General features: G+C 55.0%; 1 protein-coding gene across 2 annotated transcripts in view; it reads left to right on the top strand.

Moving 5' to 3' along the window:
• TTC7A (tetratricopeptide repeat domain 7A) overlaps positions 1 to 10,195 on the top strand; it is a 113,888-nt gene extending 103,693 nt beyond the window's left edge. For both annotated transcript variants that reach the window (XM_037024522.2, XM_017651042.3), the window contains one exon: positions 5,629 to 10,195. In XM_037024522.2, coding sequence (XP_036880417.2) covers positions 5,629 to 5,850 — 222 coding nt within the window. In that variant the 3' untranslated portion in view covers positions 5,851 to 10,195. The remainder of the gene's footprint in view (positions 1 to 5,628) is intronic.
• The last annotated feature ends 5,188 nt before the right edge of the window (positions 10,196 to 15,383 follow it).

Here is a 15,383-nt window from a genome sequence, read left to right as displayed (position 1 = left end):
GTTCCAGTGCAAGGCCAGACTGCCCGTAATTGAGATCAAGGGCAGTCTGCTCAGTAGGCGAGAGTCTGCGTTGAGGGCAATTTCAGAGCTGGTCTTCAGTCTTGTATGTTGGGTGATTCCTCAGCTAAGCCTGCTTTTAGATGGGGAACAGGGAAGGCCAGGCTCTGAGGAAGCCCTGGTGGGCCCTGCAGTCTTGCCTGTAGTTGTGCCAAGCCAGATCAGCCACTGCTTCCTGACGTGAAGGACAAAAGGCGTCCTGAGCAGCTGAGAAGTAAGACTCATTGCTAGGCCTTCTGCGGGTTTCCTTAACACTGGACCAGGAGCAGAAGGACTCAGCAGGGTCTTTGGTTCCTGGGGTCCCGTGCATCAGGGTGGCAGACACCCTGCCTGCTGTAGGCTTCTCCCTCCTGTTGGCTTCCTCAGCTGTGGCAGGTGGTTCACAGGGTCCAGGCGGCCTGAGGGCAGGGGAGGACCCAGAAGTTGTATCCTTTGCTGCGTGTGTGTGGAGCACCCAGAGTTCCCCTTGTGCATACAGACAGCCCCTCATTAGTGGAGTCTGCGCCTGCTTCCCAGCCCCAGTCGCAGTAGATGAATGGAAACTGTTGCTTCTATTGGGCAGCAAAGTTCGGTAAGAATGTTGTGCTGGCCATTGGCCCTCCCAGTGCAGTGGAGTTATAGTGTGAGATCTTTCTTCCTCCTCACTCCCCACTGCTGCCTGAGGTCTGCATTTCCTGATGGGAAAGTGGAAGAGGAGGGAGAAGACAGGGTTCTGGAGGCTCGCCGCATATGGAGGTGGGAGGTGCAAGGGTGTGTTCCCCTAGCCCAGGCCTCACTGGTGTTCAGAGGCCCCTGCCCACCCACCTCGTCCCTGCACAGCACACACCCTGAGCCCTGGCCCAGGTTCAGACATACGAGAAGATGAAGGCGTGTTCCCCTGACAGTGGCTCAGGACTTCTGGAAAGCCTTAGGCTTAGGTGTGGGCTCCTGGAGTTTGTACCCACCCTGATGAGGAAGCTGGAAGGAAGTTTTGTCACAGATTCAGATCAGCTGAATCTTAGCACTGCTGGCTTATTTTAGCCCCAGGATCAGTGGCCTGAAAGACTCACTGTGTCTGAAGGGTGCAGCAGGGCCCAACCCTTTCCCCCTTGTCCGCTAGGCCAGCACAGCCCCACACACAGGCATCAACACCCTCTTGGGCTCTGTCTCCTGCTCAGAGAGGGAAGCCTCTGCAACGGGGCCCCTTCTCACTGCTCGTCACTGGGTGTCCAAAGGCTTTGCTGTGGCCTCCTGACCTAGCCCTGAGGGCTGGCCGTGCTGCAGAGGGGGCAGATCCCCCAGCTGGCCCAGGGCCAGGAACCAGCCCAGAGAGCAGCAGGAGGAAAGGCCCAGCCCCTACCTAGAGGTGGGGTTGGCAAGGGAGTCCCCAGGGTCTGAGGCGCCATCTTGTCGGCGCTTACCCTTGAGCCTAGCCTGCGGCCCTCTGAAGATACAGCCCTGACCCCAGCCGAGAGGCCCACTGGTGTCCTTCAACATTATCCCTCGGGAGGCTCCAAAAGGAGGGAGGGACAGGTATGGGTTCTGCACACGAAGAGCACAGCCACCTCTGCTCCCTCGGCTGGTCTCTGAGGCAGTCTGGGATGCCTAGGAGAGCTCCGCGAGAGCTTGTGAGCCAGGCACTGGGTGAAGCTAGGATTTGTGCCCCTTCTGCAGGTAAGGAAGCAGGACCAGCCTGTGGCCGTGGAGCTGCCCCAGCTCTAGGAGGGTTGTGGTGATGTGCTCTGGGTCCTCATCCTGGAGAGCCGCCTCATCCCCAGGCTGGTCGGACACACCTGGGAGAACCCATGTGTCAGGGCCCTGGCTGGGATGCGGGCCTTCCTCGCAGCAGGTGTCAACGCCCAGACTGGGGAAGGAGAGAGCCTTCCTGTGGAGCAGCTTCAGAGGTGGCCCCACCACGGGCTCCTCCCTGCAGCCCCAGGGTCCCCAAGCAGGGGTCTCCAGGGACCAGGAGGGTCCAGCTGATTCCCAGTTTCCCAGCTGGAGAGGCTGTTACAGAATCCCAGGAATGTGCCTTGAGCTCAGAAAGAAAATTCCCAAAATAACTTTTATAAATACTTGAGGGCAGGGGCAGGGAGAGAGCTCTCAGCCTGGCCCACAGCTGGCCTAGCACTGGGGACTGCTTCCCCTTCCTGCTGCCCCTCCCCTCTGGGGGACAGTGTCAGGCACCCAGTTGATGGGGTGAGATGGTGTGCAGGGGTAATATTGGAAAATAAGACAGGTTCCTTCTTACCCTGCATCCCCATTCCAGGCTGCAGTCCCTGACCCCACCCTGTACCTCCAGAAGGAACCTAGTCTCCTAACAGAAAGGGTGCCCCAGAGGGCCCCTCGGGCTGCCTGTCCCTGCAGCCCTATGCAGATCACTAAGCATGCCTAAGTGCCTCTGGTGCACCTGGCCTTGAGCCCAGGACCCTCCCGACCAGAGCTCTTTCAAGCTGAAGTTCTGCAGGGAAGAGCAAAGCAAGCAGGAGTCGGGGAGCCTGCCCCTCTCAGCCTAGGAAGGAGCCGGGCAGAGCCCACCTGAGAGCCCCCACTAAGGGAGCACAGTCTCAAGGTGCTGTCCTCAGGGAAGGCTTCCCCACAGAACAAGGGAGATGGAGTGTGGTCGGGATCCAGGAAAGGGGGGTAGAAGGAATGGGTGAAGTTGGGAACTTCCAGGGACTTGCCCCAAGCCCCGCCCTCCCCGAGCAGCTGTCATCAGCCCTGGGCCCCTCTTACAGGTGCAGTGCCCAGCTGCCTTAAGCAGCCTGCACCCTGCTGCCTAAGCTCTGTGAGTGGGCAGCATAGCTCTGGCATCTCCCATGAGGGTCAAAAGCTGAGTCACCCAGCAGGCCTGGATTCTCATCACAGGTGCCCCTGGCCAGGGTTGGAAAGAGTCAGCAGGGACATTTGGAGGCAGTTGTGTTCCACCATCTCCCTGGAGACCTGTTCTCTGGGCAGCTGGGGATGGGAGTGCCAGGAGGGTGACAGCACAGCGCCAGGCTGGGGCCAGAGCAGGTGAGACCTCACGTCTTCCTGGGGCAGGCCCCACCCAGTTGTCAGGCAGCAAACAGCACCGAGTTGCTACCAAACACGAACAGGCTGGTGTCTCGGGCAGGTGGCAGTAGATCCTGTTACAGGCCCTGGGCCTCTGGGCCCCAGCCTGACCCCAACCCGGTGTCTCCTTGCAGGCTCTAAGGTCAGCACCCCAGGATGGGGTTGGGGAGTGAAGTCGTGATCCAACCCTCCCCAGCCCACAGTCTTCCCCCACAGAAGAAATCAGCTATTATACCCCCTGCTCACCCCCACAGACCCTCTGCTCATCCTGGGAACACTTCCATTTGCTGTCTGCCCACTATGTGCCCTAGTGATACGATTTCAAATCCGTCATTGCAGAACCCTCACAATAGCCTGTGAGGAAGGACTGTCTGTTTGTTCCTAGTTTGCAGATGAGGAAACTGAGGCTCAGAGAAAATGGGCCACTTGCCTATGGTCATCGCATTTCTCAGTGGCAGAGTTGGGGTTCCAGCCCAGCCAACTCTTATGTTAGTGGAGCCCTGAGCTTTGTCCTCTACACACAACGTGCAGAGGAGCCTGCTGCAAACCTTCCAGATGGAGAGTAAAACCAACACGCACAGCACACACACCCCCACCGTGTTCAGCCTGCAGACACATCTGGCCCCTCCCCAAACACCCACAGGCTTCTTTAGATCAGGGGTTTTCAAACTCATTTTTAGTGATGGAGCTCTCTTTTCAAGCAAAATCTCATGTGGAAGCTCAATATAGAAAACTTAGTGTAGAAAGCCCCTGTGGCCCCGCCCCTCTCTGGTAGGCCCTGCTGGCCTGGTCCTCCCTGCTGTCCTCTGTCGCTCCCCCGTGGGCAGCTCTCACAGGGCTCAAACCTTCCATTTTTGGTGCTTAATTTTGGTGTCTGGCGGCCTGTCATGTCGCCTTTCTCCCCTCCTCCCCGTGGGCTCTGTTCCACTGTGAGCTGCTCAGGATCCAGCTCCAGGCCTTGCAGGCAGAGCAGCTTGGCCTGGAGCCCTACTGGCCAGACTGGATACTGCCCCCAGGTCCTGGGCAGCCCTGAGTCAGCACAGCTACCATCCGGCCAAGCCCAGGGCTGCGTGAGGCTCCACCTGCCATGGCTCCCCTGTCCTCCCCAGTCCTCTGCCCCGTCCACGTGGCGCCCTGGAGATGCATCTCCCCTTCCTTGCCTGCCCCCTGGTCACAGCACCGTCAGCCAGCACCCACAGAGAGAGGGCTTTTCCCAGGGCTTACTGAGCACCATCTTCCACTCTTGCCTAATTGGTCATATTCCCGGCTCTCGGAGGGCTTTATGAAATCAAGCATGTGCATCTTCCCCAGTGGGTCTCCATAGCAACAGAGGGCCTAACTCTGGGGAGCGTGGTGAGGAGGAAAATGTTCCAGCTAAAAATGTACATGGCCGTCAGTGGGCGGCCACCGGGGAGGGGGCTCCAGGAGCCAGAAGGCAGCTCCCCACCCCCAGCCCGGCCCCCGCCTGTCCAGGAAGTCAGTGTTGTTTGGGCTTTACCTCATATCTTTTTGAACAAGAGGAGCTCCCCCTCCTCCATGCTGCCTTCCCACGCCACCTTCAAGGGCTGGGACACAGATTGGGACTGTGCAAAGCAGCCTTTCTGGGACTGGAAACCAAAAGGGGGGACTGGCCCCTGCCCCTACTCACCACCCTGTCCCCCCACCTCCCTTCACCCTTCCCAGTGTGGGTGAAAGAAGATACAGAGGGTACAGGGTGCCAGTTTCACTTCCCAACCCCTGGGAATTCCTGTCATTTCCTTTATCTCTCTAGCAACAGGGTTGTTGGAGCCAAACAGCAGGTCCAATCTTCCCAGCTGGCCCTGACCCATCTTCTCAGAGCCTCTCTTTTCACCCAGCACCCGGCCTCCTGTGACCCTCACCCACCTGGCCAGGCCAGGCGGGGATGGGCATTAGGTCCCAGAGCCAGATGTCCCCAGAAGACCAGCTGCTGATGCAGCCAAAGGAGCTGCCCCACCCCCCTTGACCTTGAGGTTCTCCCTCCAGCTGTAGAGAACGAAGCCATAGCACACATTCCTCCAGCTCAGTGGCCCTGGGAGTGTGGGGGAGCAGCTCTGTAGTGCAGCTGCAAGGCCTCGGCACCAGACCCATCGAGAGCTCACACTGCCATACACCATTCCAGTGTTTTATATATGTACTGACTCATGTAAAATTCACAACACCCCCAGAGGTGGGTCCCCCTAGAGGTCCTTCCCATTTACACATGAAGAAACTGAGGGTCAGAGTGGTGACTTGCCTGGAATACCCCCAGCTGTGATGGGGAGAGGCAAAGCCAGGCCGGCTGACTGCGAAGCCCATCCCTTGGGGCCAGGACTGACAGAGCTACCGTCAGTGATCTGGGAGGCTGGGCTAGGGTGGGGATAGGTAGGATCTGCATGAGTAAAGGATGCAGCCATCTGCGAGCCTGAGGCTTGGGGCCTTGTCTGGTGGGTGGCCGACTGCCTCATACTCCTTGTCCCAGCACCAGGATGCCCCTCCCCAGGACACCTTCACTAACCCTGCCCTGTGCTTAATCCCCAGGGTCTGATGCTGAGTCGGCTGGGCCACAAGGGCCTGGCCCAGAAGGTGCTGCGGGACGCCGTGGAGAGGCAGAGCACTTGCCATGAGGCGTGGCAGGGCCTGGGCGAGGTGCTGCAGGCTCAGGGCCAGAGCGAGGCTGCTGTTGACTGCTTCCTCACTGCCCTTGAGCTGGAGGCCAGCAGCCCAGTGCTGCCCTTCTCCATCATCCCCAGAGAGCTCTGACCACTGCCGCCGCAGAGAGGAAGAGGGCTGCCCACAGGGCAGGTGGGCCAGCAGGGAACCTGGGGCCTCCAGGAAATACAGCTCTAGGGAAACGCTTCTGCAGGCTGCAGCCCTAGTTCTCCCCCACCGTCCGTGCCTTGCCTTCAGGGCCAGCTGGGTCTGGGAGTTGCTCATCTGGAGCTGGGTGGACAAGATTTGCATCAAAAGCAAATTCCTTGCTGCTTAGGACTCAGACAGACATGATGATGTTTATGAGCAGTGAAGTAGCTGGGAGGCCACATCAGCACAGGGGCCCCTCCCTGAGTGTGCCTTATCTGAGTGTCCCCTCAGGGTCTGTGTGTCTTGGGTACCTCCCCGACCCATCCAGAAGCCCGTGGACCCTGCCACCCTCCCTGCACATCCCTGAGTCTGGATTCTCGACTTTGCACAGACTTTGGTCTCAAACTTCAGCTCTCTTCTCTGCAACACCAAAGACAAACCCCACTGGGCTGACCTCTGGCTGGGCAGAGAGGGCTTTCCCAGGCACCACGGGAGAAAGTCTGCTTGAACCCCAAGTGACTTAGAGTCATGGTGACCGGACTTGCTCCCTGAGAGCATGGGTGGGGCAGCCCCAGAGCTCTGTTTTCCGCACACCTTGGGCTGTCCCATGGCGCTGGTCTCATCCCCAGTCTCGGCTCTTGCCCAGGGCAGCCACAGCTGGAAGAATCTGCTGGTGAGTGGGAAAAGGATGGGATCTCTGGGTCTGAGTTAGTGGATGATGCCTGGCATTGCCCCCTCTTTGCCCATGAGGCCAGTTGGGCCCCACTGTGCCCCTCCCTTCTGCCAAGTGCCTTTGGGGCCTCTGGTCCTAGTCCAGAGCACCGAGCACTGGCCCTACTAACCATCCGTTTCCACCCACCCGCACCTCCCTGGAAACATGCCCAAGCCTGGGCAGCCTCCTTAGGCCCTAGGCCATAGCCCCTAGGATGGGCCTCAGGGAACAAACCTGGCTGCTGGACCCAGCCCTTTCTGATACCTTGTGTCAACACATTGTTCCTTCAAGCCTTACTTTTTTGGACAATGGGTACAATAGAGACTCCTCTAGGGGAAATAATGTGGAAGAGGGCAGTCTCTAGGACTGTCCCCAGTACATCTTACCACCCACAGCCTATTTTCACTTCAGGCTTTCTTGGGTGACCAGAGCCCAACCCTGGACATTTGGTTCCTCCTGCCTGGGGCCAAATAGGGACTGTGGCTGGAGACCCAAGGAAGAGAGGAGCCCAGCCCCTCCTCTCTGGTTAAGCAGGCCTCTGTGTCCCTGGCAGATCCTTGTGAGCAGGGGTCCCCGGACCGGCGGGTGGCTGCCTTGCCTGCTGGCACCCCTAGCCCTGCTGTGAGCTCTGGGGATTCTCCCTGGGATGTCAGCCTCTGACAGGCCTATCAGGGAAGTCCTTTTTTTATCTACACTTTGGGTTTTACTTTTAAAGGTCCATCTGGTACATTTCTCAATTTAAGGTGTGTGGAAGGGGCTGCCCTGGTTTGCCATAGCCCAGTCTGTTCCCGGTGGGGAAGGGCTGCTGGGGAGCCACCCCCCTGCCGCGCTGGCTCAGCACTGCACACTCAGGTGCTTCCAGGCAGGGCCCGTTCCTCCTGGCCTCCCAGGCACTGCAGAGACACCAGATCATTGCCTCTTGGTTGGGGGATCTCTCTATACATGTATGTGTGTGTGTAAATATAGATATATATATATATATATATACATATATATAAATGATAGAGATTTATTTTTATTCTGGAATTCTGTTATAAAAGTTAGCAAGAAAAAGTGAATGCTATTAATTTGCCTTAGGGTGCCCAAAGATGCTGGTAGGAAAGGTACCAGATGCATTTGACTTGAAGGATTTCTTATAAGGCAGCCTCAGAGGCCTGGGCCAAGTTGATGACAGTTCCAAATAAAAGTCTTGAATAAAGAGATGGTTGAAAGGGAAGCAGGTTTGTGTAAAGTAGCGTTCATTTGTCCGACAAACAGGCCTCATTTGTACCCCCAAACAGGCCTTGAACTGGCCCCCAAGGAGTTCTGCAGGAAGAGGCCGGAGAAGTCAGGAAGGCCAGGGTGGGGTGGGAGTGGGGGGTTGCTGAGGAGACTGTGGTTTGAGCCTGGTGAGTGGGTAAGAGAAGGTGAGGGCTTGAGGAGGGCGCAGAGGTCAGGAGGCGGGTGGGAAGAGGCAGAGGAGTCCAGGCACGAACGTTCTGGGCTTGAGGCCCCTGCTGCCTCCAGCTGGAAGAGCCCAGACCCAAACTTGTCATCTGAACAGCAGACTGTCAGATGGGCCACCTGCACTGAGAAGTCCATATAATATGTTAGACCACACTTTAATGTACTATGTATATGATAAGATATGCATCAAAATTTTGAAGCATGACATAAATTTACACAGCTCTATTTTCTTCATGTGCCTCTAGGATCATCTGTACCACCCACTCTGAAGGCTGCTGCCCTTGAGGCTTCCCCTAGAACTTGGGGCTGACCTGAACAGAGCTTTCCTCGGTCATGGCCTCACAGCAGCCAGGCCTCCTCCACCCGGACTCTCAGCCCTGTTCTGTTCTTGGGTTAGGGTTTTGCTCTCCTAGTGAGGAAGGGCCTTTCTTGGATCCCTTCTCTTACACTGAGATACTTTTTTTTTTTTTAAGAAACACATTCGGTCTTTAGTGATTTAACAGTATCAGATTGTTGTTGGGCAAGCCAATCCAGAAAGGTCTCCTGTGTGCTAGGTGAGACCTCAGCCCAGGAGAGGGTTCTTGACTCTGATAGAATTCACCAGCAAGCTGAGCTGGTGGGCTAGTAGTTTAACAAGGCAAAAGAATGCAGTCAAGAAGGGAGTTGTGGGCGTGCCCCAGAGGTGAGCAGCCCGGTGGGGTTCGTGTTGGGCAGTCTCACAGCTAGAGTTTAAGCATGGATGGAGTATTCATCAGCGTAAGTGGGGTTTTCTCTGAAAAAAGAGGTGATTTCTGGGAAATAAGGTGACACCCTCTTTTTGTCCTTACATGTTCTTCCTCAGAACTATCGCGCTGCTAGGGGGTATGATTTTCAGTATGCTAATGAGCATATACTGTACTTTGAAGTGAAGTCAGCATCAACTCCTCCTCCACGTTGGAACCAGCCAGTTTGGGGGCTCTGTTATCTATACCCTCACTTGGCACATCCCATAAGATCAGTCTACACAGAATGTTTAGACTATAAACAAGCATCTAACTGAATGTAAACACTGGCCAAAGTCACCAACCCCATCCCTGCTCATATCTGGCTGTCTACCTACTATAACAAGATTACTTGTCTCACCCCTGCACCCCCAGTTCACAGCCTCTGGGCTGCTTTAAGCCATAGATGATGTCACATTGTTTGCCAGCCTAGGAGAAAGGTCTAGAAAGCTCATCCTACAAGGAAGAGGATGGAAAGAGGGGGAAAGGCCTTCCTGTTCCTAATGAAGGCTTTATGGAGCTGACCTCAAGCTGGTCAGATGTTAGAAAGTCAAGCAGTGGTGGAGCCCCAGGCAAGTCCCGACCCCCAGCCCCCTCTGCACTTCTTGTTCACACACAAACCCTCCCTAGAAAGGGAGCATGTCAGCCCCGTGTGCAATCCATTGTCCCCCAACAAGGCTGGAGTCCAGGGACAAGACTCAGGGTTGCACTGTCACCCCCTGGACCTCCACTCCCCCCACCCCCACTCTCCTGGGCACAACCCTTAGCATTAATAGCATCTATCTGAAGGCACAAATATGAATGGAATTTCAACCACCAACACCCAGACTCCTTTCTGGTACCAAAGTGCTCATTGTTACATTCGCACCCCCACGCCGCACTCCAATGTCATCACCATGCAAGTATTCCTTGGCCTTGGGAAGCATGCAGCTAAATAAATCTCCCCCGGCCCAGGATTCCAGCTCTTGGTGGCAAGCCGCAGTCAGGGAGCCTCCCACGTGAGCAACCTGTGGCTCTAACCCAGTGTTGCTGAGCTGAAGGATTCTGGAGGCTCGGGAGGGCCTGACTACAAAGTATGCTGCTGTTCGTTCCCAGCCAGAAATTCCTAATAGGTTCTTACGGTTGCAGAGAACAGAGACCCACCTAAGGAACTGGGTAAGAGAAGGAGCCCTAGGGCAGTGGCTGCAGTGCACAGACCTGGGGCCACAGCAGCTGTGGTCCCCCTTCTGTGATGAAGAGTCAGCACCCACCCTGAGTTCAAAGGCCAAGCTCTATTACTGAGTGGCTGTGTAGCCTTGAGCAAGTCACTTAACCTTTCTGTGCCTGTTTCCTCACCTCACTGGTTAAGTAAGAAAAGTAGTGGAATAGAATGTGATTATTTTCTCTGCCTCTGCTTGGTCTGTCCTCCTCTCCCTGCTGACCACCTTTGCTTTCTCAGAGGGGTGCTCCCCTAGGACTACATTCAGCTTGCATGCCTTTCCAAGATCCTCCAGCTCCACCCCTGGCTGACTCAGAGCCCAGCAACTCCTCTCTGAGTGCCTTAGATTCTTGGATGAGAGGAGCCCATTGGTCCCCTTCATTCTGCCAGGAGTCATCAGGAGCCTATAGACTGAGTCCCCTTGGGTAGGTGCCTCCCCCTGGTCCAATCAGTTGTGACCTGAGAACATGAGCTTCAGGACACAAAGTATGGCTGCTTGAGCAGCTGGGCTTCAGGCTGGGCAACAACGTGGCCCCTTATAATACCTGGTATTAGCCTGTCATTCCCTCAAGTCTTGCCCTCTGAGCACTGGGTATGATGCAGGCCCCTCTGGAGGACCAATGACAGAACCCAGGCCACTCCTGCACACCTGTCCCCTTCCCTCACTATCATTGTCACCTTACAGTGCACCTGTGGGGGCTCCTGTCCTGGCTGTACTGCCAGAATGAAGATGACCGTGACATATCATGTGCTCCCTGCGCCCTACTATGCATAAGGCTCGGTACTTATGGGAGGGACAGCAGGGCCCCACCTGACCCTGGCAGAGCCAGCCGGGAGCTCCCATTGCTCCTCTGGCGGCCAACAACCTTGGGAGGTGGCCGGCCTGAGAGCCGAGGTCCTCTCCCACAGTGCCAGGCTCCATCCACGGCCTTCCTTTGGAAGACACTGCACATCACCAGCGCAAAGGACTTGAGGGAGAGAGGAGAGGGAGGCAGTGCCCGGCCTCGCAGAATAACCCCTCTGGGACCCATGGAAGCATCACCAAAGTCCTCCCCTGAAGCCGCACAGGTCCGGGTGTCCCAGGTGCTCAGAGGCCCTCTCCTTGGCCAGCAGTCTCACCCTGCTGGCTGGTGGCCTAGGCCCAGCTTTAGCGGAGGGGAATGGGTGATGCTCCGTGCTGCCTGCCACCCTGCCCCCTTCTGCACCCAGAGAGAAAGGTCCTTAACTGGAGGTCACTCCGGAGGCTGGAAGGTCACTCAAATAGCAAGAGGGTTCAGAGATGCCAGGCAGCCCAAAAACACGAAAAGGTCACCAGGCAGCTGTGTGTTGGGCCATGTGACCCTGCAGTCCCACCCAGCAAGCTGACTGGACCATGGGTGGGCTCCAGACCCGAAGCCCCCACTCCACGGACTGGCCCCTAACCTAGAGGTGGCCTGGGTGGGGCCCTAGACACAGTGCTGGGCGCTGCTGTCCTAGTCTCTCTCATTCTCTCCTCCCTTAACCATCTCTGTGCAGTTTGGCAAGAAGTCTGTCCTTGTGGACATCTTTTAAAAACACAGTTTTGTTTCTGAACCATTTGAGAATAGGTTGCATAAATCATGTCACTTCACCCCTTAATACTTAAGTGTGTTTTTGCTAAGAACCCACAGTTCATTGTCTTTCATAACAACAGTGAAGTTAACAAATGAGGGGATTTAACATTGACGCAATATTTTATCTACTCTCCCAACTGTATGCCAGTTTGTTTTTTGTCATATTGTTTTCCTCCAGCCCAGAGTCACACATTCCACTTTTCTGGCCTCTGCAATTCAAGTGTGGGACAGAGAAGAGGGAAGCCAGTGGTGGTGAGAGCAGAGGCTGAACAGCAGCCTGGGGGCTGAGAGGAGAAGGGAGGGCAGCTGATTGGTAGCATCAGGAAGAAAGAAGCAAAAATGAAGACCAGGTGAATCTCAAAGACAGAGCTCTTAAATCACAAGAAATTAGATGCTCACTTTCAAGGGGGCAATGATGATGATGGAAGCACTAGGGCTTCATTCTGTCCTGAACAACCTTCCTGTCTCCTGCAGCCTGTCTTTGAGGTCAGCACTCTGAGTTGCTTCCTGTCCTCACTCTTTGCAGTGACCCCCTGACAACTTAAGGGAGCCTGAGTGTGTCTGTGCCTGGTGGCCCTGCACATCCCCAGAGAGGCCTCACTCCCCACTCTGGCTTTCCTCTGTGTACCCTGGAAACCAGCCTTCATGGGGGGTGGGCACCAGGGCACCTACCTAGGGAATGGGGGCTGGGGGTGCTGACCAGTAGCAAAGGGGCACAGGTGGGCATGTAAAAGCTCATCTCACAGGAGAGGGAAATCAAGGTGTGGGAAGGTAAGGTGACTTGCCCGAGGCCCCCAGCCAGCCAGGGCAGTGACCGACTCCCAGATAGTCTGAATTCCAGAACCTATTGCATCTTTCGAGGGATACCCACAAACTCAAGGATCATGTATGCTGACAGGGGATCAGGCCAGGCACCCGGCGTTCTGACACCTGAGATGTGTCCCTTCCCTGCCTGAAGGTCAGAGCACGGATGGCTTCCACAGCTCCTTGTCCCCAGGTCCCAACAGCCTGGGTAGTCTGTAACTCCCAATCACTTCTGCTGGGGCCAGGAAGAAGAAGCCATGGCAAGCTCCCTCTCACCATGGCAAGCGGCCCTGTGCCCAGACCGGCGGTCATCACAGCTCACTACCCTCCCCTGCAACAAGGCCTGGTGGGTGGCTATGGGTGGTGGCATCCTACATGGCTCACACTCCCCACTCTGCGAACACCCTGCCACACGTGCAGGGGCTTTGACATCCTGGCCCAGTGCACGTCAGGTGGGAGCCCACAGAGGGCCCCCTGGCTGTGCTCACCGCCAATCAGACAGCTTCTCTTCGGAGCGGAAAGCAGCCCTTCCTGCATCCTTGCCCTTTCCCCTTCCTTCTCTTTCTCTCTTCTCTGTCCTGTGAATCTACCAGGTCTCCTGTGATCTCAACGACCCATGCCCTCCCACGTCCACTGCACCACCTCCCATGTCAATTCTCCCCAGAATTCCTACTGGAGCTCACTCTGGGCACCTCATTCTTCAAAACCCAGTTGCCATGCCTTCCAGAAGTATCTCTCCCTCCCTCCCCCTCCGCACCCCACTCCTGACCTTATGCAACCCATATGTTTTGTCAGAAAACCCAGGCTGGCACCAGCCCTGTGGGTTCTGCTTTCTGGGTGCAGCCCCCCATCCTACATATGAGCTGGGCTCTAGGGAGGCTCTCCTGCCACTGTGGAGGCTTAGGGTGCAAAAGTGGGATGTGTGACTCTTGTCCCCACCACAAGCTAACCTTAGCCTTTCCTCTTGCCCAACATTCAATCCACACGCCATCCCAGAGCTTTCCCCTGGCGGTATCTGGGTGCAGGGGTTCTGCAGGGAAGCCACAGCCCTCCTGAGTCTATTGTGGCTGCTGCTCAATGGCCTGCGCTTTGGTCCCATTCCATTCCATTTTCTTAATAAAGTTACACAGATATTTAACACTAGTCTGTAAGTTATTTTAGAAATATGCATCGACACCATTAGAATCTTCATCTACACTATAGATATGTGGGTTAATGAACACAATTTTCCAGAAGCTTCATTTTCATTTCCAGGTAAGTAATTTAAGACAGAGCACTTTAAAAATCTTAGAATAATGTTCTCCACTGGACATTTTATGTGGAGCCATAGTACCATTTGTAAAATACTAGGAGAGTTCTCCCCACCAGCTGACCCCACTTCCCATAATGCAACTTTTAACATGATTACTTTTTAAGTGATCTATAGAGAACTTGTTTATAACTTTTACACTTAAACCTCCAGGGATAATTTCTAAATCAGTACTAAGTATCTTCATGTCCTTTTCAAAACCTTATTTCATCAGATGATTTCTGTCACCCTCCAGCACCAGCAGTGACTGCAGTTATTCAGGCTGACAACCCTTCCCTAAAAAATCTTTATGATTCAAAATATCAAAGGAACTTCCATAATATAAAAGACTTCATACAAAGCTTCTCCATTTCCTGAAGGATAATATATGTCTTGGAGCATGGATAGTATTCAGTGAGCATCTTCTTTGTGTTAACTCTGTGCTAGGCAGGGAGAAGGTCACCAATGCCCTGGCAGGTCCCCGTGCTATGACCTTGGAACCCACAGTCCAACGGTGACCTCAGGCAAAGATCTGGGAACACTTATGAGAGACAACCGACCAGCCTGGGTGTCTTGCAAATGTGTTTCAACCTCAGGCAAGTTGGCTATGGATTCAGTGTAACCAAAGAAATAGACAGTAAAACGTTCTTGGAGTGAAAGGGTTATACCCAACTTTATTTCCAGGTGTCAGGTCAGTCACTAAAATCCCATTCACTCAGAGCGAGTCTGTATGCAGCAAGCTGGTCTCTGCCTCTGGGTCTCTCTGCCTGCACAGTCATCCCACACAGCCGTCCTCTGGGCCTCTGTCCTCAGCACTGCCACCACTCCAGCCTCTGTTCTGCTCTCCTGCAGCCTTGCAGCTCTGCCACCGTGTCGTGCCCAGAGCACTGGGCGGAGCTCTTTATATAGAGTCAACAGCCGTGTATTGCCCACAGGTGTGCAGTGAGCTAGTCAGCCACAGCCAGGTGAGAATCCTGGCCACAGGAACCCTCATTTTATCCACACAGAGGGAGACTGGGGAGGGGGCTGGATGTTAGCACACCAAGGCCTGGGGGGACAGGACACTGTTTCATGCAGGATACCTCCTCACTCCCTATTCCAGCTACAGACTAGACAGATGGTGTGGAAGGCTGAATAATGTCCTCCCAGAGGTGTGCATGTGCTAATCTCTCAAAGCTGTGAATATGTTCTCCTGCATGGTAAAGGGGCTTTGCAAACATGATTAAATTAAAGACATTGGGATGGGGGGGATAGCTGGAATTTCCAGGTGAGCCCAATATATCACAAGGATTCTTAAAAGGAGGAACACTGGGAGCCTGTCTTGCCAATGGGTTTCAGCCCCCGGCAAGTTCACTGTGTGTGACCAAAGGAATGACAGTGGAACGTTCTTGGGGTAAAAGGGTTATACCCAACTTTATTCCCACAGTGGCAGGTCAGTCACTAAAATCCCGTTCACTCAGAGTGAGTCTGCATGCAGCCAGCCGGTCTCTGCCTCTGGGCCTCTCTGCCCTCACAGCTGTCCTGCACAGCTGTCCCACACAGCCGTCCACCGGGCCTCTGTCCTCGGCGCTGCCACCACTCCAGCCTCTGCTATGCTCTCCTGCAGTCTTGCAGCCGTGCCACTGTGTCACCCAGAGCACTAGAAAGAGCACCTCATATGGAGTCAATATCAACATATTGCCCACACATGTAC

Source organism: Manis javanica, chromosome 1, assembly GCF_040802235.1.
Source record: "Manis javanica isolate MJ-LG chromosome 1, MJ_LKY, whole genome shotgun sequence".
NCBI classification, from domain to species: domain Eukaryota; kingdom Metazoa; phylum Chordata; class Mammalia; order Pholidota; family Manidae; genus Manis; species Manis javanica.
The sequence above is the reverse complement of the archived record's forward strand: the minus strand, read 5'-3'. Positions and strand labels throughout refer to the sequence as shown.